The sequence below is a fragment of the Pseudonaja textilis genome, chromosome 2 (assembly GCF_049901715.1).
Source record: "Pseudonaja textilis isolate UNSWEBS1 chromosome 2, rPseTex1.2, whole genome shotgun sequence".
Classification (NCBI taxonomy): Eukaryota; Metazoa; Chordata; class Lepidosauria; order Squamata; family Elapidae; genus Pseudonaja; species Pseudonaja textilis.
Window position 1 is genome coordinate 86850567 of NC_141991.1, and position 23864 is coordinate 86874430.

Sequence of the window (23864 nt, forward strand, 5' to 3'; positions counted from 1 at the left end):
AACAGTTTATGTCTGGGATGTGAGGGGTCTGTAAATATTTTCACAGCCGTCTTGACTCATGTGATATGCAGGTCCTTGATGGAAGTCAGGTTGGTAATAATTGTTTTTTCTGCAGTCCTAATTACTCTCTGAAGTCTTTGTCTGTCTTGTTGGGTTGCAGAACCGAACCAGACAGTTGTAGAGTGCAGATGACAGAAGCGATTTGCCATTACCTCCTTCCTAGAGCCTGAACAAGGCTTATGGTCACCCAGCTGATTTTGGGCCTAAAGTAGGACTGGAACTCAAGAATTTCCAGTTTCTAACCTTTCTAACCATAAACCTGGTTTTCCCAACATTTTCTATCCCTGCATAATATATAAAGTCTTATATCCTATGTGTTTTCAATAAGCCATTTCAGAATAATTGGCATTATTTTAGAATTGGCTCCATTTTTTTAATAGTCACGGATGGAAAAGAAATATACAGTGTTGAGTATGGGGCGCCGAAAGATCTCAAGGAAGATTTAACTTTAAGTCATTTTAATATATTTTTTTAAAAAATGTATTGCATATAATACAAACTTAAAAGAATATAACTTATTTGGTACTAAGTTACTGTCTTGGAAATTTTGACTGACCTCAGTATTTGCTGATAGCAAGGCAAGGCGAATTTTTAACAATTTAACTGTTATTAATGAGACATGCAATCACCACAAAGAAATGTGCATTTCTACTATGCAAAATCAATACAAAACAGGCAATTTGCCCATTTATTTCGGGCATTTGTGTAGTGACATCTGTATGTAAAATTATAGAGTTAGTGCTTCATCTCTTATGCTCTTTTAGTGATTTTGATGACTCTAGGTGCAATGGCAGAGTATAAGAAGTGCTTCGTTTAGCATTTTCAAGCGGTTTTATTCCTTTTGCAATATGTACCTTTTCTAATTGCTGTTTGATTTGTCCGCTCTATGAAGTTCAGATATAAGTACCACCTGCTCTCAATCAGACTAATCAGAATAGAGCTGGAAGGAGTCTTGGAGGTCTTCTAGTCCAACCCCTGCTCAAGCAGGCGATCCTATACAATTCCAGACAAATGGCTGGCCACTCTCTCCTTTGAAAAGCACCCACAATTTCTGAAGGCAACTTGTTCCACTGGTTAATTGTTCTGCTTGGAAGTTTCTCCTTAATTCCAGGTTTCTTCTCTCCTTGATTAGTTTCCATCCATTGTGTCTTGTCCTGCCCTCTGGTGCTTGTGGAAAATAGGTTGACACCCCGCCCCCCTCTTCTTTGTGGTAGCCCCTCACATACTGGAATACTGCTATCATATCGCCCTTAGTCCTCCTTTTCTATAGACTGGCCATACCCAGTTCCTGCATCCCTTCTTTGTATGTTTTCGTCCCCATTTTAGTTGCTCTTTGCACTTTTCCCAATGTCTTGAGGGGCAGAGAGAGAGGGGGAGGGGGGGTACATCTGTTGTGTTTCAAAGAGCAGATTTAGGTCTGCGACACGGTTTTTGTCGAAATGCGTTTTCATTGAAGTGTAAGACAGAGAAGCCGAGGATGGACGGAAGGAATGGCCATTCGCCATTCGTCTTAACAGGCTTCTGGACGCAGCAATTTTACCGGCTTCCCTCGACCGAGATACCTCCAAATGATCACCGAGGGGTCGGTGCTTCTTCGGTCGCAGAATTGGCCCCCTCCCAAATACAGCCAAGGGCTGTGAACGATCCTTTGCTTTTCAGCCGAATGTATCTGACCCCAAGGGCGCCCCATTCTTCCCTCACCCTTGGGGACTAGCTTTCTAAGGTACCGGAGGTGCCCCTCCACATACACACGCCACACACCAAGTCGACCGTTCCCGCAGCCTCCCCCTCGCGCGTATTGTGACGACACAATCGCCGATGCTTTTGCTCCTTCGCTTCAGCGCCGCGGTCCCGCCTTACGTTCATGCCAGGCGGCAGGCAGGCGGCTGCCAACTTTCAAACAATGCGTGCACGGCGGACTCCACCCCGGCTGGGCGGAGGAAAGGGTTGGGCTGTCAGCCCTCAGCCAACCCTTCAGAGGAGGCGGCCCCGGCCACGGGGGAGCTGCTGGCTGCCGGGGCTGCATTCAGTGCCGCTCCGGGTTCTGGGCAGGGAAAGAGCGAGCGAAGGAGCAGCCCAGCCGGGAACCGCCGGTGGTGGCCCTCTCCGTCCCTGGGGCCGTCAATGGCCCTGATTCAGAGCGCGGCGCAGCTCCGACAGCGTCCTACTCGGCAACCTCCCTCTGAGCGGCGTGAGTGAATGAGGGAGCGATGGGCAACACAGCGCACAAGAGCTTGGCAGGTACTTGGGGCGGGGCGTCGAAGAGCGCCTCGGGCAGTCCCTGCGGAGGTCACACTGGACCGGGAAACCGCCCCGGGAAAGTCCTTTTCCCCCTCCCGAGACAAGGATGCTTCCCTTTGGCTGCTAGAGCTGAGCTGTTCTCTGGTGTCCGCTGGGGTTAAAGGAGGGGTTAGTCCCCCGCGCCGCCTCTGCTCTCTTTTTCTCCTGGGTGAACGGAGCTACCAGTTCCCAGCAAGCCTCTGTCCAACCAAGGGAATTTTTTTATTTATTTTAAATTTATTTATTTTTTTGCATTGCCCTTATCAACGTTGTCCGCGCGTCGTTGCAGTTCGCCTGGTGGTGCAAATAGCGGCGTTTTTGTGCTCCGCCTCCCCCCCCCTTTGTGGCACGTGTTGCTTTCGGTCCTCCAGTTAGAGCCTGGACTGCCCTCTGTCAGAAATGCTGTAGGTAGGGTCTCCTGCTTAGGCGGCGGGGGTGGGGGGCGGCGTTGGACTAGAGGACCTTCCTGCTCTCCTGTTATTCTGATAAATGAAAATCCTGTGGCCGGAGAATGAGGCCATGTGGGCTACATCCTTGGCTACGACTGAAATAAGCTGTCGAACGTGGACGGTGTGGCTTTTATGGGCTTAGGTTAGGTTAGGCTTTATAAGGGAGCTGTAGAGCAGGTAATTTATTTCTATGTATTTACCTGTGTGTATTTTTTCTCCCAAAGCTTTGAAGCTTTTTTTTGTTTTTAAAACCTGTTTCAATTAAACCCCCCTCTCGAATTTAAACGTTATTTTAGAGCAAGAAATTGAGTTAAATTAGCAGCATTTAGAGACCTCTATAGTTTGTCATTCTCTCCTGTGTCCATGAATAAAATGGCATAAAATGCCTCCTGCAATCTATCTTAAACCCTTGCAGGTGTATCTAGAGCGAAACCCCCCCAGACTGCAGGAATAGTGTTAGTCGAGGAGTAGGTTGGATGCTTCTTACTAATAGCTTGCAGCTTGCAGCCCATGAAGGATTCTTGCTTTTGATTTTGAAAAGCTGCTTCCTTTCAAACAGATAATGGTTAAAAATGGATAAGTGATTTGGTGTCAGAAAAGCTTCATATTTTCCTGGTTAAGAAAAAAAATCCTCTTTAAATACATTTTGACTTGAAAAGGAGAACTGACACTAGTTTTATGAGAATATTATGTATCAGTCCCAGTTAACATGGGCTAATGTATAAAATGATACCGGTATTCATGATATTCTTCAAAAACAGTCATCCTTAGCAGGCTTTCATGGAAATAAGCTCCCTGATAAATCAGTGCCGTTGGCAGATAAACGTGCTTGAATTGACACAGAGGGTTGGGTAGTGTGCACAGTTGGTAGATTAAACATGTACAAGAGGACAGATGCTGGAACTGGTGGCTTTTGTTTAGCAGCCAAGAGACAGACTGGCAGCAGAAATGGCCAATTTCAGACAGAAAAGGCTTCCTTGGAAAGTAGGGTTTTGTCCTTCCTTTTAAACCTTTGTGTCTCTTTAATAGAATGAACCATACTTTTTAAAAACACAAGCATGTTCAGGGTGCCATGTGCCCCCCCCCCCAAATAACCATTAAAATAAAGACAATGAACTTTAGCAGCAGCTGGGAAGCATTTTGATACCCTGAAACCTCCTCTCCCCCCCAAAAAGGCAGCAGGAGTTTTTCTTACAGAACACTCCAAAAGCAGATTTGCAGCTGAATGGAAAAGACACACTTATTGCTATTATGAAAACCGAATCTTATTTTTCTTTTGAAAAGTCTATATGGGTCATTATAAGAGAAAATAATATTGAAATATGTTTATAAATCTGATGCAGTCCCTGTCTTGGTTTAAAATAGATGACTCACACAGCCCATATTGTTCTGTGTTAATGGAAAATGAGTTCTGATTTATGCTTGCAAATGGGTAATTGAGATCCCTCCCTTCATTCTTTTGAATGGGTAACATGAACAGTTGTTGATGAAGAATTAACAGTATTGGATTACTGCTTTGAGGTTTGGTCAGCTTGTCCCCTTTTATTTCCAGCTGCTGGTCTCAATCATTGTTCCTCTTGCTGTTTTTCTTTAAGCACAATATTACATTCAGGATATTTGGACTATGTACTCAAATTGCAGGCAAATTGCCAAATTATGGTTATCCCACAAAGCAGTTATGAAAGTCTCCTTCTGCATGATGGGGCCCAAAGTTTAATATCTCTTTATGGCATGGCAAACTTTGGTGGCTTTAGGGTGCTGGAATTGAAACAGTACCTGTCTCTAGTCTGACATTTACTTGACATTTATGTTTGTTACTTCTTTCTTATCCGTAGGGTTTGAATTACACATCCAAATAAATTGCAATCACACCCTTCATTCTGCCAGAGTATGTTACTGGATGTCATTCACTCAGACAGTAGTTGTATAATTGAAATGTGGTTTAGTTTTTGAATTAACTCTTGATTTGGAGGTGCATGAAACATTGAGATAAATTTCTCACACTGTGCCCTATAAATGCTCACAGTCTGTGTGCATTACAATGACATATGCAATTTGGACAAGTTATTAGTTCTTAATCCAGCCCTACTGCATGGGATGGTTGGGAAGACAGGGCAGGTAAAAGAAGATCTATGTTTGTTATCGTAAGCTTATTATAGAAAGCATAATAAAAAGGGATAGATAGAAAGTGACCCGTTCTTGCTAACTAGACCATCAATATAGATTTTCCAGATTATTGTACAAATATAGAAATAAGAGCAACCTTGGACAACCCCGTTTTTATAAACAGGCTTAATATTAACATGCCCACCACTTGAATGAGCTATGGGGAATTCCATTCATTGAGCATTTTGGTATGTCCATTAGCAATATAAGAATGGGCAAATAACTATAAATATGAATATGCCATTAGAATGATGTGCTATCTATCACATCACATGACTTCAGAAGAGTGGTGGGAGAGCAAGGCTGAAAAACACCAGTTTTCAATCCTTTAATGTGGGGAAATAATAAGGAGTTCCTACACAGACCCTTGAAGAAGGTTAAAAGGTTAATAAAGCTACTTTTCTCATTTTGCTCTGCTTAGCTGCTTATCTTTACAAAATCAGCTTTAGAAAAGATAACTGCTAGTTTAAACATTCTTGACTCAAAGGACCCTAAGTTCTTATCTAACAAGTATCTTTTTGTGTATCCACATTTTATATCATATATCATAAAAACTTGAACAAAGCTTATTTTTGTAATTATAAAAGCCTGTTAAGGGTAAGAGTTACAGTGAGTTTAGATTCCATTCTAAGTTTGACTGTCATATATATTATGTATAATACTTTGCACTCAGGCTGAATGGAGACCTCAGTGTCTGAGTTCTAGAAGTGTTCAAATCTGTTCACCATTTTTTTGGATAGTATGTTTTAATGTACTATATTATTTTGCATTATATAGATTTTTTGTTTTTATATACTATTCAGAGTCACATAGTTTGAATTGGGCAGCCATATAAATACATAAAATACATACATGCACAGATCAACAAATAATGTTCATACTTGCAAATATCAATTAACTTTTGTTTTTTTAACCTGCTCAGATGCCATCTATTAATAATGCTGAAAAAATGTGTGTTTTTAAATAGATTTGCACAATTCTTAGTACGTTTGGGGAAAAAAATTTGCATTGGAGTGGAGCAGTTAATGTTTATGAAATAAATTCCTAGATTTTGCATAATTAAATTCTTAGCCCTTTTGAAATTGCAGGGAGATAAAGAAAAGCATGTAATTCACAAAAGATTTCAAATGAAAAAGAGTATTTGAATTGCATTAACTTAATATATTTCTTACAATTCTGGCTTTGACATGCAAACAATTTTATAAGATTCTAGACAGTCTGTAACTTGTTGGGTCAAGGCTGACCAGTGTGATATGAGTGCAAGCTTCTTATGTTCACTTATTAGAAGATTTCAGGGGCAGTTATGAATGAGGATCACACATCATTTAAGAGATATGCCTTACCTGAACAAGGAGACACAGTTAAGCAAAAAGTCATAGGGAGCAGCAGCGACTTCCAATTTCCTGTCAGCTTCCTCATTGAATTTCCTTGTGGGAAGCTGGCAGTGAGCATCAGAAATTCCTTTTCCCTTCTCTTCCCTTCCTTTCCCACAGGAAGGGAGGAAGCAAGGGATTACTCAAGTGACTGGGAAACTTTCATGGAACATTGAAAACAAGGATCACATTATTGTAGCAGCAGCCTGGCAGCACTGAACCAGCCACAACTTCCCCAAATTTCTTTCCCTCACGAGTAATTGCTCCCAGCGTTTTATAGGTTAGCCCATTTGAGAAACCTACGGGTGACAGAGTTTTGTCCTATGGTGCACCATTTTACTGAAAGGTTACAGACACAAGAGTTTAATAGTAATATGGATGGCATATGCATTTCACATTCTCTAGATATGCATCTCCCCCCATATATATACATGGTATAGGTAATGTTGATGCTCCATTTGAAATGTGCTTTTTTCATTCAAATGGTATCTTTGTATTTTACCCTAACAGTTGCTGGAGTGTTAGAAATTCTTCTGTGCATCTTTAAATTCTTGGACCAGCTCCTATATGAAGATGCCACGGGTGTTTAGAAAGACTGTGCAACAATTCTAGAATCCTTGGGAGTCTTCAGTATCACATAACAAAGAGTGAAGAGCTTTTTGGGTGTATGGTGTTTTTTGCTTATTGAAGCAAATGTATCTCTTGCCCTAGTTGACTAAAGAGGCAACTATTGTACAAAAGCATGGCAGATACAAATAGTAGACTAGCACTTAAGCAGAATGATAAATCTATGCTTTACAGATATTTGCTGAGTTTATTTTATTTTCTTAAATTTGACATGAAAAACTGAAATTGATACCTCTGTTCTAATTGCATGCAGAGAAAACCCAGATACTGTACATTATTCTCACTAACATCATAGAGAAAGTCCAAGTAATCAAAAAGCCTATATTTTCCATGTCTGTGTCCTTTAAAGTGTTAGATCCCAATTGAGTCCTGCTTATTTGGGAGAGGATAATTATAGAATTACACTTTTAACACTTAACATTGCTTCTTGGAAGGGAGGAATTGGTTTTAACATCTGCTTAATTAGTAATTTGGTACACAGAAAATGGAGGCAATTCACATACTAACCATAGTAGAGAAAGTGCTAGAAAATCTCTGATAACATGAAAATGTTTCTTATGTCCATGAAATTGTTTTTGGCAGTAGTGTAGAAGTGGTTTGTCATTGCTACCTTCTGGGATTTTTTTTTAAATTTCCCAAACTTAGCTTAAATATCTGAGTTCTTTTGGTGGTCATTTATTCAAGGAGTTACCAGGTCTGACTCTGCTTAGCTTTTGAATATTAGCTAAAGTTAATATCAGCCAGGTACTACTATAAACTGTAATGGCTAATAAAACAGTATTTTATGTTGTCTCAGAGCTATTTGAATAAAGAAATAAAAGTGTAAGTAATATTCTAGAATAGTGAGAATAACTAAGTTGAGATAAGATATTGCAGACATCGAAAATGCTTTCACCAATAAAATGAGCATCTCTCCTAATCTTCTGTATTTTTTAATCCATAGATCTTAGATTGCCTACTAACCAATGGTCACCATGCAGACTTACCTGGATAAGTGACTCTGATTCATTTAGTGGAATTCTTGAATTACATCTGCTTGTTGCTTTTATTTGGTATCAGTGAATAACCTGAACTCAAAATCTGAAGAGAGGCATGTGGCAAAGAGAGAGAGAGGAAAGAATGGTTTATATCCTGTCAACAAGCTCACTGTGATCCTTTAAGATCCTTGCAAATTTTCTCCCTTGTCCATGCTCAAATGCTATAAATAAATATTATTTATTACCTTATTGTTGGAGATAAGTTGTGATGTGGGCCATCTATTCCACTGGATAGTGGCTGTCAGATGACCTTTAAGAGTGCAGATTTCAAGTTTGTTTTTCTTCATTCTGTTCCCAATAAAGCAAGTGTATGTGGACAAGACTTTGTTCTGACTTGACAAACTAACAGAAAGGCAGTATCGATGTCACTGGGTGGTATAACATTGGCCACAAGTTTAGTTGTGTGATACTTTGTGGGTGTATAGTGATGACAGTTTGAGCCAAATTTTTCTTTTTCTAAATGAGATGATAACTTGCTATCTGTTCCTGGAGAGATCTTGTTTCACTAGCTCTTTGATACTCTTTTAGTCTTCATTTTACATTTTCTTCCTCTTTGTAAAATAGTCTTGCACATTTGGAAAATAATTTGGAAGAAATGCTTCATATTCCATCTATGCAGAAGTTCTTGATTATTCATTAAAGCAAGGGTCCCCAATCCCCGGTTCATGGACTGGCATGCCAGAAAATGGTCTGCACAAAAAAAACAAAGTCCCATCCGCGGGATGCAGGCAGCACACAAAATCATGCCTCTTCTGGTCCACAGAAAAATCTCTCTCCATGGAACTGGTTCCTGATGTCCGAAAGGTTGGGGGCCACTGCATTTAAGCCTGAAAAAATGTGTTAGAAAATTAGGAATTGCAGTATCTTTAATTAGTTATCTCCATAAGCCAGCAATATACTGGTCAGTACTTGAGAGATCATCAGAAAATATTGAAACCCTTTGCTAGTCATGGGATTCAGAGAAACATCCTGAAAATCACTTCCATGTTGTACTAAGAAAAATGTATGGATGTGCTCCTGAAATTGACTGGAAGACTTAAACTGACCTTTTTTTATGTGTGAGCATTCTCTCTCAATACTACCTACTGTGCCTTGTTGTCAAGTGATAGTATATCCATCAAGATGTGTGTATTGACGAGGGAGCACTGGAAAGGCATAAATATTCCTAACATTGCAGCGAATATTTCAATAATTAGCATTCATAACCACCATATTTGACCAGACGCATAATGTCTCAATGTTTCTTAGGACAACGGATTTAACTGTTAAAGGTTTTTCTTTCCTTTTATTAATTGAAAATCCCATTAATGCTGGAATCTTCTTTTTGAAATTATTGCAAAACTCTGTTTTGTGATTTGAGAAGCATTTAAAATAAGCATTCATACCTTGCATAGTTCCAGGAGGTTTCTTTTGTTGAACAAACTATATAGTATCCAACAGTTGGTCAAGCTGGAAATGTACAGTTTAAAAACATTTCATGTTAAGTCATCTTTTCCAACCTGCTTCCCTCTAAATGACCGTTCTGGGTAAGTCCATACATATGGAAGGCATATAGATGTGAGACATGTGAAATGTAAAAGTAGATGTTACACACGATGGCTTAATGTAATTGTGAAAAATAGCTGGTTGGTTTCCTGACTTCAGAGCTAATACCGTGTTTCTCATATAATAAGGCCAGGTCTTTTTTTTTGAGCCCCTAAAACGGCTAGGTTGTCTTTTCGACGGTGAATTAATTTCCCCCCCCGTGCACCCTCGCCTAGAGAGCCCTGCGGGCAGCCGCACCTTGCCACCAGCCACTCCTAACAACCGATCATGGTGGAGTGCGGAGGGCTTCCTACCCCTGCCAAGCGCCTTTGCTGCAGACCTGGGTATGGTGTTGGTTGCAGGCCAGGCCAGCGGGCGGGTGGTGGTGGTGTGGATGTCGGCCTTGGCAGGGCACTTTAAATCATGAGAACTTCAGCGCCCGCTGCTGCTACTTCCTCTGCCACTCTTGCTTTCCCTTTGCATTCTTCCACCAGCAGAGTTTCAGCTGTTTCTTGGGCAGGGGAGCTGCCTCTGTAGCTTCCACTGTTCCCACTGGCACTGGTACCGCTCTCGCCAGTGCTGTCTCCAAAAATGACAGCAGCGGCGGGAACCATGGAAGCTACAGAGGCGGCTCCCCCGCCCAAGAAGCAGCTGAAATGCTTCCACGGTTCCTGCCGGTGCTACCAGTGTTCTCTCACCAGTGCCAGCGGGAACCGTGGAAGCTATGGAGGTGGCTCCCCCGCCTGAGAAGCGGCTGAAACGCTGCCGGTGGAGGAATGCGAAGGGAAAGCAAGAGAGGCGAAGGAAGCAGCGGCGGCTGGCGCCAAAGGTCTCATGATTTAAAGTGTCCTGCCAAGGCTGACATCCACACTGCCACCGCCCGCCTGCTGACCCAGCCTGCAACCAGCACCATACCTGGGTCTGCAGCAAAGGCACTTGGCAGGGGTAGTGAGCCCTCTGCACTACACCATGATCGGCTGTTAGGAGTGGCTGGTGACAAGGCATGGCTGCCCGCGGGGTGCTCCTAAAGGCAAGCTTCCCCCTGCCCTCCCCCCCCCAATTTCGCATGTTTTAAAATAGGCCTAAATTTGGGGGGAGGGGTTTAATTTCATTTTATCTCTAGAAAACATGCTGGGTCTTCCCATTGGGGGGGGCACGATATATTGTTGGAGAAACACACTATAAGACGTATCATTAACAGTTTTCCCTCACTCTCCCATTTTGCAAGTTTCATTCTTGATGGCATCTATCTTCAGCTTTGCTCTTCTAAACTTTTCTCTCCTCACGAGTTTTAATTTCTCATCTGTTAGACTGATATTTCTTTTTTCCCTTTTTAATGGAAAAAAAGTTCTGTGTCATCTTAGAAAGTACCACATTTATTTTCCAATAGAAGAGAATATTTATAGCTCAGGGTTGAACTGCGGGATCCTTAGTGCTCTCTGGGCCTGGTGGTTTTCTTGTAAACTTTTCATTGCCAAACTAGGTAACAACATTAGTGCCATTTGTTGATGTTACCTAGTTTAGTAATGAAACATCTGCAAAACAAAAACCACCAAGCTCAGGGAACACCAAGGGTCCCACATTTATTTTCACATTAGTTTTTGTAGATAATGAAGATTTGTTCATCTCTGAAGTTCAGTGAGATTTTATGTTTTCACTGCATCTGGCTTTATTCAGTTTCTCTTTAGAGAACCTGAATGATAGATTTCCAGAAGTGCTAAAAAACTTTCCAGCTTGTTCAGGATAACATCGGAAAAAGTAGTTGAATCTCTGAATTGGACCACCTCTCAGACTGAGAGGCCAGTAATAAAACACCTATCTATACTGGATTATTCAAAAAATCACAGGAATGGAGGGAAGGTTAGAAGGCTATGAATCATTTTGGATAACCAGTAGTAGGCATGGGAAACCTGAATAGTTCGGCCAAACTTTGAACCATATAGTACCGCTGGACTGCATCTAAAAGTTAGACCTTGGATTTTTTTCAATTCCAGGAAAAAATGTTGCAGCCTAAGCTACAGCAACATTTGTTTTTCTTTCTTCAGATGAATCTGAAATGGAGGGGTTGGGGGACAGAAGGAGTAAACATAGTTGGCAACCTTTATGGACAAATACTTGAAATTGAAATGTCTCCTGGGTCCAGTATTTGACTATGTTATTAAATGAATTGCTTTATTTCTAATGCATCCACTTAGTCATGGCGTAAGCACCTAGCATCTCTCATCAATGAGAGAAAGGGCCTGATAACATTGTATTCTTCTTCCTCCACACAAACAAAGAAATTGCTATTAATTTCTAAGGCATTTTTATGCAACTAACATCCCTGCTATACAAAATTAAATCCAAAATAAATTCAGTGACATATTGAATCCAGCTTTGCTGAGGTCATCTTGGATTATTCAGGCCTGCCTGCATTGAACCAGTTTGGTATAGTGGTTAAGGCACCAGGCTAGAAACCAGGAGACCATGAGTTTTAGTCCCGCCTTTGCCATGAAAACCAGATGGATGACCTTGGGCCAATCACTCACTCTCTCAGCCCAACAGAGTTTGGTTGTTGTATGGAAAATGGGAGGAGAAAGGTGTGTTGGAGAGATTTGCCACTTTTGAGTTATTTTTTAAAAATGACAAAGGTGGGATATAAATAAATAAACTATTCAGATAGGTTTATGTTCTATAGAATCTTTCCAGACTGACCAGTGGCATTTACTTCCAATATCTGGAAAAAAAACCTCAGGTGGCCGTGCTTGTTTCACATACCATTAAAAATAGGGTGTGCATCCTATACTACAGGGCATTCTCCTGGAATGGAGCCTAGTTTCTATTCTTTACAGTGGGAATATGATTGTGTTTTCTGAACAGCCTTTTTAAGCACCAAGTCTTAGCCCTGCCTTTGGATTGCCTTTGAGTTTCCATGAGTTTGACCAGCTTACCATTTGCACTTTGCTTAAAACTTTTCACTTCTGTTTGAGAGTTTGTATGTTTACATAAAGGGCTGGATATCCTGTTTAGACACATGATTTTTGGCACCTTTGAAAACAATTAAGATTTTTGGATTATTCATTCACATTCTTTTGTTTCAGTGTTAAAGTTTTATAGTCTTGTTTAGAGAAAGTAAACATCCATGTATGATTTACAGCGATGGTTCCTGCGCAAGATTTCAAAAAGTCCCTCCTCATCATCTTAATTTTTTTCCCCCACAATCTTATCCTAATAAAACATAAGAACAAACATGTTTGTCTTTAAGACCAAACAAATTTAACTGTTTCTAAATAAAGGAAACAACGGGGTTGGGAGCTAGCAGGGGCAAGAGAGATGAAAAGCATCTGTTTCACAGAAGGATAAGAAGAGTAAGAAAGTATTAATGGAACATTTTCACTTGTCACAGATTTCACTTTTTATAACTTGAGATTATTGGGCTACTTGGTTCTAAGTCATGACTTCTTTTATGCTATTAGGATATGCTGATTTTATTCAAAAAATACATAAGGCAAATTTGGTCTCAATAATGTTTTGAGGAGAATTACATGCAAAAGCTACATTAATTACATGCAAAGATTGAGGGCATTAGAAGAAAGGGACTACAGAGAATGAGGTGACTGGACGGAGTCACTGAAGCAGTTGGTGTGAGCTTATATGGTCTCCAGAAGATGGTAGAGAACAGAAAGGCCTGGAGGAATGTTGTCCGTGTGGTCACAATGGGTCAGACATAACTTTGCAACTAACAACAACACATGCAAAGTGGGACCTATTTTCACTTCCCAGGGCTGGATAGAAGATGAATGTTATCTGAAAGCTTTCCCCCCCATTTTTTAAAAACAGCTGCTTGGGATTTCCCTTATAACAATTCAATTTTCTATAATAATAGGAATCTGCCTCTTTGGTATTCCTTCCCCTCTTTCCTTACCCCAAAAGATGCCTATCTGTCAGCATTGGAATTCTTAGAAAGTTAGATAAAGGACACATTGGATAAAAACAATCCTTCAGAATAATATATCCCATTATTTTCACATTTCTACTCTTTTGGGAGTAGGGAGCCTTATTTAATGTAAGTCAGCATATGTTCTTCTGTATTCCTTTCTGATAACTTTTTGCCTGTGTGTTCTCTGAATTGCCACAATTTATATCTGGCTTTTTAAAATGATACCTAAAACTAATCTGATCATGTCAATTCCCTTTTCTTCATTTTTTGAACTTGAATTGCGCACACTTCAGGGAGCAGGGAATAATAACATGAAAATCATTCTGTTTTGGTTCAAGTATAGTTGCAGTAGAAATCCAAATTTAGATCTTATGCAGGGTATAAAAAAATTCACAAACTGGTTTGGCATATACATCATCTGTTTCAGGTTAATATAATTTAAATATAAAGCTGTACATCATTTATATAGTCGAATAGAGTAAACTAATCTAAAATAGTTGGAAACAAGCATCAGCAGTAAATACTATGATTCAAGTATGAGAAAGTAAATGTTAATACTTATTTATTGATAGAGTTTACATTTTAATTAAACTTAGACATCTGTAACAAATGAAAAAATTCTGTATCTTGTAAACTGAAACTCTACCCAAAATGGAAACAGACCTCTTCATCTCTTTCCAGACTCTGTCCCTGAAAAGGATAAAGAATAAAAACCTGTAGGAATCCAACATATATGATTATTTAGAGACACTTATATTTCATTTTTATTGTGATTTGGGTTCTGCTGAATTCCATGAGTATATCTTGTTAACTGTGACTGGGCCCTTCTTTGGAACTGATGGTGTTTTCCAGTTCTCACCTGGTTCAAGTTCATGTAACGATTAAGGTCTTTTCCAATTAGGAAAAAATAAAGTTATTCTGTTTTTGCAGCTGTTGTTCAGTTTAATTTCCCAAGTGACTGTTGTTTCTCTTTCTAATGTCAAGTCAAAGTTTTTGTAGGAGCAGGTGACATGAAGTTCATACATTGAGAAAAATAGTCTAAGTATTCAAAGCTAACCAATAATCATTTCAGTTTTAGTTTTCAGCAAAGCAAAACAAATTGGAAAGGGAGATCTCTTACATTTATTTACTCATTGTTTGTTTAATTTTTTCTTGTTGCAATTATATAATTGTAGTTTTTTAAGTGTTATTTCTGTGAGTTGAAGAGTCTTCCAAATAACTTTCATCTGGTTGTAGTCTTTTAAACTTGGTCAGGGGAGTTTATACAGGAAGGTAGCCTTTTACTCACTCACAACCTGATTATTACTGCCAATTTTATCCATTTGAGGAGGCTCTTGCATCAGCTTAAAAACAGGGGTCCCAAACTTGGCAACTTTAAAACTTCTGGACTTCAACTCCCAGAATTCTCCAGCCAGCTGGCTGAAGCTCCAATCCAAAAAGAAATCCCTTTGGCGGAAAAACAAATCTGGTCACCTTCCCAACTTTAAAAGCTGATACAAAAATTTATGCCACCAGATAAAGACCGAATGTACCAATTATTACACTAAACAAGAGGAAAACCTTCTATGCACCAATTCCACCCACGCTTTCTACAATTTTGTAAACAACAAACTAAAAGACTCAAGGTCCATTCCACCCCTGAAAGGACCTAATAGTAAAGACTGCAACAATGACACCATTAAAGCCAACCTCTTTAACACATTCTTTGGCTCTAAGTTAAAGAAACTATGATTGCTTGGGGGAAGAATTTTGGATATGGGATTGATTTAGAGAAATGGCAAAAATTGTAGTCTCAAAATTATAAAATGACAATGTCAACAGCAGATAAAGAAAATTTGTATAAGATGTTTTACAGGTGGCACTTTCCCCCGACAAGAATAGCAAGAATGTTCAAGAACAAATCCGAAAAATGTTGGAAATGTCATCAGACACCTGGCTCATTTTACCATATGTGGTGGATCTGTGCGGATGCCAAAAAATACTGGACTAAAATCCACATGTGGTTGGAGAAAATGACGAAAAAACATATAGACTTGAAACCAGAGATATTTTTATTGGGAATCTTACCTGAAATATATAGTAAAGATTTGAAATACCTGATTGTAAATGTATTAACAGCGGCTAGGATTGTATTTGCTAAAAACTGGAAAAATGAGAAGATACCATCACAGGAGGAAATCATTAAGAAAATATTGGAATGTGCTGAAATGAGTAGATTGACATTTGAAATTAGAGAACAAGAGGATAAACAATTTTATAAAATTTGGGATCTTTTCTATCAATGGTTAGATAATAAAGTACAGTAGTGAAATATGTAGATTTTCAGAAAATAATAAATATATAAAGATGTACTTCTTTCTTATTATAACTACAAAATGATTCTAGGTTAGATTTAGGATGATAATATGAACTGTTATACAATAAATTAAGTAAATTATGGTTATCTTGTAAAATATGAATGAATAAAAGTATAGTCAAATGATTGATTAATAATGATACTAAGGTATTTAGTTTTTGATTGACAATATGAGATTATATGTAATGTAATTGAAGACTACGAAATGGAAGCACAAAACAATTTGTAAACCAACCGGCACACTGTATGTACACCTATGGAAGACAGCTTGATGTTTTTATGTTTTGTTTGTTCATGTTTGTTTTTAAAAAAACCAATAATTTTAAAAAAACACATTCTTTGGCTCAGTCTTTGTAAACAGCAGTGGATCATGCCCAATATTTCCTAGTTGAACCACAGACAACTACAATGATCTAATAAATATCGATTTTAAAGAAGATAATGTTGAAAAAGCACTATGCAATCTAAAACCATCTCCATCTATTGGACCGGATGGAATATGTGCTTACTTCTTAAAAAAGCTATCCACTGCCATAGCAGAACCTCTAAGCATAATCTTTGAAAAATCTTTCAGGACCAGCTCCTTGCCAAACCTACGGTCACTAGCCACGGTCATCCACATTTTTAAAAATGGAGACCCCAGCCTAGTTGAAAATTACAGACCAATATCTTTATGTTGTGTCATCTGTAAAGTCATGGAATCAATTATTAACCAATCCATTATCCTCCACTTAGAGACAAACAACCTACTCTCTAACAAATAATTTGGTTTCAGAAAAAAATTATCCTGTAATCTGCAACTCCTACACTGCAAAAACATATGGACTACACAACTTGATTAGGGCAAAGTAATTGGCGCTATTTATGTAGACTTCTGTAAAGCCTTTGATTCAGTGGTACATGACAAACTACTCCTAAAACTAAAATCTTATGGCATCTCTGGACACCTGCATAGCTGGATAGATGCATGCCTGTCAAACAGGCAACAAATGGTCAAAATAGGGAACACCCTATCAAATCCTGTACCTGTCAATAGTGGTGTCCCACAAGGCAGCGTTCTAGGACCAACTCTCTTTATAGTTTACATAAATGACCTCTGTGATCATATTAGGGGCAACTGTGTTCTGTTGGCTGATGATGTAAAGCTATTCAACATCACAGATAATACTGCTACCCTTCAAAATGACCTTAACTATGTGTTGGAATGGTCAAACAAATGGCAACTTCAAATCTCAACAAACAAATGCTCTGTCTTACATATTGGCAAAAAAAAATCAGAAAATAAAATACAAGCTGAATAATCAAGACCTTGTTGATGACCCCAACTACGTCAAGGACTTTGGAGTACTCATCTCTAATGATCTAAGTGCCAGAGCCCACTGTAACAACATAGCCAAAAAGGCATTAAGAGTTGTTAACCTAATCCTGAGTAGCTTTTTCTCCGGTAATATCACACTACTAACTTGAGCATACAAAACATTTGCTAGACCAATACTTGAATACAGCTCATCAGTCTGGAACCCGCATTACATAATGGATATTAATACAGTCGACAAAGTCCAGAAATATTTCACAAGAAGAATTCTCCACTCCTCTACTCATAGCAGAATACCTTATGCCACCAGACTTGAAATTTTAGATGTAGACAACCTAGAACTATGCCATCTTTGGTCCGATCTAAGTATAGTACATAAAATTATCTACTACAATGTCCTATCTGTCAATGAATACTTCAGCTTCAACCACAACAATACAAGAGCACACAATAGATACAAACTCAAGGTAAACCGCACCAAACTTGATTGCAGGAAATACGAATTTAGCAACAGAGTGGTCAATGTCTGGAATACTCTACTAGACTCTGTGGTTTCTTCCCTAAATCCCCCAAACTTTAACCTTAGACTGTCTACTGTTGTCCTCACCCCTTTCCTAAGAGGTCTGTAGGGGGTGTGCATAAGTGCACCAACGTGCCTACCGCCCCTGTCCTATTGTTTCTTTTTTATTCGTATCTATTTCATGTATTCATAACCATGTTTGTACTTATACCTGTTTTCTAATACTTGCTTAACAAATAAATAAATAAATAAATTCTGGGAATTGAAGTCCATAAGTCTTTAAGTTGCCAAGTTTTGAGACTTCTGGCTTAAAATGTTAGAAGTCTACTTGTTCTGCCTCGAAGTCTAGCAATGGAGCAATGCTGTGACAAATTCTATAAATGGATATAGTGATTTCTGTGTTTTCATTATTTACATAAAAATAGCATTATTCCTTAGAAACTAGTTCCTGTAGCATTTAGTAGATTAAAAATGAATTGTCATAAAATTAATATGATATTGTGAGCCAAAATATTGGTTAAATAAAATAAAATGGAAATGCTGGAAATCATCCCACTATGTTCAGACACGAACTCATCACTCTGGATTTTCTCTTTTAGAAAGTATAATTTCTTTGATACTTTCGTCTCTGAGTACCTGTCTAATGGTTACTGGGTTAAATGAGTAAGAGATTAATGAAAAGGTACCCAGTGTTTTAAAAATGGTAGAAAGAGATAATCAAATTTTAATCTTCTTTTTCTCATACTTTGACTAAATGTGATGGTAACCTTTTCAAAAAGTTACTGTGATTTACATCTCACTTTCATCTAATCAATTTTTTCAACCTATGGGGAATAATTAGACAGCTACCTTGATCTTTTTAAATAGTATTTTCTCATGCCAGAAGTTGGTCCCATGTTGGCGAGGACAGGGAATTGTAAGTCTTGTAAAATAATGTAACAAGAACTCAATAGTTGGCGTAAACAAGGTGAACTTATTTTAAATCTTCCAGTAAGTAGGTACTCCTGGGGAGTTAATATTTAATTTTTGCTAGTGGGCAGAGATGTAGACTACTTGTGAAATATTTATTTCATGTTGTTCCATGTGCTCATAATATTAAAGTCTATGGAATAATTGTCTTTAATTATGTTTCATATTGATTATTCATCAGAACTCAGTCAATACATTTCTGAATTATTTTATTTCGGCTTTGGAGAAGTAGTTCTCTCTACAGACTTACCATATCTATTTAATCTCCTTTTGTCCCTTACAAACAAAAAGCATTTACAGTTTCTCAGGTGAAGTTTCTTCTTACTTTGCTTTGGCATGAGGGACAAGGAAAACAACCAAGCTGTAGATAGAGAAACTTTGGAAATAAAGTGCATAACCTTAAAGGTAAATAAAGATTTTTCAGATAGCAAAGGTTTTTTCTTTCTTGTTCATTTTGGTTGCCCAAGTAGTTAATAGTTTAATTTAGTAGATGAAAATCATTTTCATTTGTAAAGCATACACTGATGCACAAAAATCACTATTTGTAATCACTCTGAAAATAGAAGCTTTTGATAGAAGAATTTGGCTGTGTTTAGATATAGGTTTTGTGTGTTAACATTCTGCTCAATAAGGAACGCTGTGTATAATTTTTCATTTGAAAAAATATATCTCCTTATAAATCTAATTTTGGGTACTTCAAACAAAGCGTGTCTCAAAAATCTCCTCCCATATTTTTAGAAATTACTGTTTTGCCTATTATAGAAATGTTTACATTTTCAAATAGGGATTTATTATTGATTCAATTTGCATCTATTTATATGGATTGTGGAAATACCAGCTTTTTGTCTGTCTCTTGTTTTTAATGTAGTGCACTCCATTTGTACTTCACATAGTTATTTAAACACACACACACACACGAGTACAAAAATAACTTTCATAGTTCTTATTCATAAATTTCAGGGGACTGATTTCTGCAACACTTTTAAATGAAGTAAATTTAATCTATAGTCTTTATATTGAGGCAGACAATTGGCCAATTTAGTCCAGTATCATTTGCTTTAAGAGATGGCTCCTCAAGGATTTCAACCACACAATTTTGAACTACTTGTAACCTGAGATCCTTTTAACTGGAAATACCAAGTATTGAATGTAAGACTTCCTTTATGTGAAAACCTTTTTTTTTCATGGCACAAATGATGAAGACATCTCCATTTTCTAGAAGCTGTGTATATAAATCTCCCCTTCCTTAAGCTCTTCTAGTGATCAGTAACATAAAACCATTGCTGGTACTGACTTCCAAATGTAGTCAGTAAAACGGAGCTTGGTTCTGCTGGTGTGCTGCTCAGCTCTCATTTTTAAGTCTTTTGTATACTCACTATAAGCTGTACATTCCTTGATCCAAGATTTGTTGTTGAGAATATTCACAGCATTTGGAGTCTGACGTAAGTGAAGTATGACACTAGAACATTTCTGAGCCTCTGAAGTATATTGTGTTCCTTACATTTTCCTGTGCCTTTTGCCACATTGCCAAATTCTCCCACATATCTTCTGTTTCGGTATCATCTGTCTTTGAAAATGCTTGTCAGAATTGCAGATCTTTGAGGACAGTTTTATGAGGTTCTGGAGCAGTAAAGATTACTGGTCATAATTTTTCAAAATGAAATGGCTGATTATCTAACTTCTCAAATTACGTTCCATAGAGAAGATTTTTTGATTTTGATATGACTAATGGAAGAAAGTGGGGTAAGGATTATAGGCCAAACTATGCCCAAACTAAAACCATCTATGACTATCTGCAGTTAACATTTGCAGTAAAATAGATAAAATTTGTATTCTCATCATGTTATGTGTCATTCTCCTCGATATTTGTAAGTTAAAGCTTGAACTTGGATCATAGCTACATTTTTTTTTGTGTTACACAAAAATTGGATAATTTATTTCTCTTCTTCAGAACCATATCCTTCATTACAGGTAATCCTCAACTTGCAACTGTTCATTTAGTGACTGTTCAAAGTTACAATGGCATTGAAAAAAATGTGTCTTATGACCATTTTTCACAGTTATGACCTTTGCACCATTCCCATGATTATGTGATCAAAATTCAGATGTTTGGAGCTGGTTCATTGATCAACTTTTGTCATCTTCTGACAACAAAATTAATGGAGAAACCAGATTAACTTAACAACCGGGTTACTAACTTATCAACTGAAGCGATTCACTTAACAACATTGGCACGAAAGGTCAAAAACTGGGGCAAAACTCACTTAATAAATGTTTCACTTAACAGCAGAAATTTTGGGTTCAATTGTGGTTATAAGTGTTCATTTTATTTAAAGGTGAAATTATATTACTGCACAACATTTATCTTACCTTCATTTCTTTTCTCAGAAGCAAGGACACTTCATCCAACTAGATGGCAACAGTTTGTTAATCTGGGATTATCTCAAAAAATTAGATCTCATTAATAACTGGATGAGAAACCAAAGAATATTCCCAAAATGGTATGCTAGACTGCAAGAGTAACAAACAATTTAATTTATTGTTGACAAGACAACTATCTATCCATATTCATGAAATCACTAGTAATTGAACTTGGTTCTCAAAAAATTAAATGGTTTTCCCCCCTTTTTTAAAAAAACCCTTTGTCTTTGACTCAAAAGTGGTTCTAAAGCTTTTCTTACTGCTATCTTTTTTGCCCCAGTCCCAGGAATTTCTCTTTGAGGGCAAAGGGAGGCAAGAATGGACCTTTTCGTGCTAGAGTTCTGACTTGAGAATTTTGATTTTAAAAAGTTGACACTTGTACAATTCACAAATTGCACTTTAGGCTTGAACCTAGCTATTGAGGTTGTTCCCATAATTTATGATTTTGCAGGTTGCCACTTATTGCAAATTATAACTCCAGCCTATGATTTAGGATGATCTGTAGGCCCATGCATAATGTACATCAGCTTCTATTGGACAATCCTCAGTTGAAATCTCCATCCCAGGCAGGAAAACACACTGTGCTAAGGCCTTGGAAATGTCCTTTTCCTTTTCAGTTTCTTTTTTTCTCATCCTGAGGGAAACAATAGTTTAATGCATTGAATTATTGTAATGAACAAATTCTGCTTTGGAATTCTGCTTAATAACTGATAAACCATTACAACTTTAGAATTATTTTTTAAATACTTCATTTCACATACCTCAATGCAGTCTCTGTTATTCCCTCCTTTCTGGATAAACCAAAGAAGTGACTGACACTGAAAGACAGAAATGACTGAAAATGTATTAATCCTACATTGTAGTGTTGGGAAATCTGTAAGCCTGCACATTTGAGAGCATCAGATTGGGAAAACTATAGTTCATCATGGCAATTTTCATATCCTCTATTTAACAGGGTTGCATTTCTTCCCTAATTGGTTTATTTCTGACTTCTACCGCCTCTGTCTTACATTTCTGTGAGGCCAAGAATAGTTTGTGGAAGTCCTTACTATTTCTGATGAAAGTCCTATCAAGTGCAGAGGTCTGTGTATGTGGGCGACTTTATATAGTCCTGTATACAATATTTTGCTGAGATTCAGACCAGCTGCATAAGACACATTCTTTCTTCATAGCTAATAAGTTGGTCCTTGGGCTGTTTTATTTAAATTGTCACACACGTCTCCCTATGATGTGTTAAGGTGTGTAATTTGTAAGCTTCATTATTTAAGAATCTTGTTGTAATTATATGTGCACTGCTTTTCTTCTTTTTCTTTCCACTCATATTATTAAAACTGACTTGGATAAATGGATTTCACATAGCTATTAAATGTTACAGTTTTCCCAGGATTCCAATCTTGGGCCCCAAAACAAATTTTTTTCTTTGAGCCATAAATAGCTGAAATTTCATATTTTTTCTTTGAGCGACTCATGTAGTTCCTCCCCAAATCCCTTCATTTTTCTTTTCTATCCTCCAGAGGGATTCTACAGAATATACTCAAGTGTGAATTATCAATGCAGGGTTTAATCCTCCTGTTATGGGTAACAGGATGTTTCCTCATCTATGTTAGGGTAAAGGCACATCATAGTGGTAAAAATAATTAAATAACAACTAGTCTTCCCTTTGCAGTGTGGGTCACAACAATTTATTATTTGTATGAGCAATGAGAGGAAAAGGGAGATTTATGTAACTCTGATAGAGTTGATATACATGCAACAGAAAGCAACAACTTGCTTATTTTTCCTGATGTTTCCTGATATTTGTTTCTGTAATATAAGTCATGGCCAATCGGGTCAGGAGAGAGGAGGTGAAAGTATGCTGCTCTTCTTCTTCTTCTTCTTCTTCTTCTTCTTCTTCTTCTTCTTCTTCTTCTTCTTCTTCTTCTTCTTCTTCTTCTTCTTCTTCTTCTTCTTCTTCCTCCTCCTCCTCCTCCTCCTCTTCCTCCTCCTCCTCCTCCTCCTCCTCCTCCTGAGTGACAGATGTGTGATTATGCTTGTTGTTTAATTTGGCTTGAGGACCCTATTATCCTCTTGCCTGGGAATGTATCTCATTGAGTCCTGTTGGCTACAGCTCTCAATATGCATACATAACTGTATAAATAGCAATTTATACTACTGTTCTTCAGGGAGAGAGAAAAACCCAACAATCCTGTTTCCATAAATGGCTTTGTATTAGTTAAGGGAAAAAAAGAGCAGGATGAATGAGCCTCTTATTGTATTATTTGTGTGATGACTGCATATTTTAATTATTTTTGAAGATGCTGTAGTTTTATACCTGTGTCTTGGGACTAAACCACACCACATCTAGGAAAACTCACTTCAGGTATCAAAATTGTGCAACGCCTCAAAGCTGGATTTAAGTTTGACTGAAGACTTGATTGTAAAATCTTTGTGAAGCTTCTCTGCAGAGCAGTGCCTGGTCTCTATAGAGTGCTTTTGTCAGAACAGCCACTTCAGTGACTTTTAGCCTTCCCCATATGGCCAGAAGTTCCTGTGAGAAACAAGGCAGCCCTTTTTCAATTTCTCAGCTGGAGGTAGATCAGCTTGGCTTTCCAAATTGTGGGGAAATAAAATAGGGCTGTTCAGTGTTTTGGTTCTAAACACAAAAGGATGCTGTGGCACATAAGGGGCCCTCGCGTAGCACCTGTCTGCAACTCCTTGAAGCAGCTGTATCTTTTCCTAAGATTGTACACTTCTGCAGTTGAAACATAATCCAGGAAAAAGATACATTTGGCTTGAGGAGTAGCAGACAGATGCTGAATGTACACACTCTTCCTTTGAATTGCCTTTCTTCATTGGAGTTGGAATTGTT

At 38.1% G+C, this 23864-nt stretch overlaps 1 protein-coding gene across 1 annotated transcript in view; it reads left to right on the forward strand.

Annotated features, from left to right (window-relative positions):
• Positions 1-2036: 2036 nt before the first annotated feature.
• The window catches only part of NEURL1B (neuralized E3 ubiquitin protein ligase 1B), a 59044-nt gene continuing 37216 nt past the window's right edge, over positions 2037-23864 (forward strand). Inside the window, exon 1 of the mRNA XM_026696379.2 lies at positions 2037-2301. Within this exon, the coding sequence (XP_026552164.1) occupies positions 2271-2301 (31 nt within the window). The 5' untranslated portion in view covers positions 2037-2270. The remainder of the gene's footprint in view (positions 2302-23864) is intronic.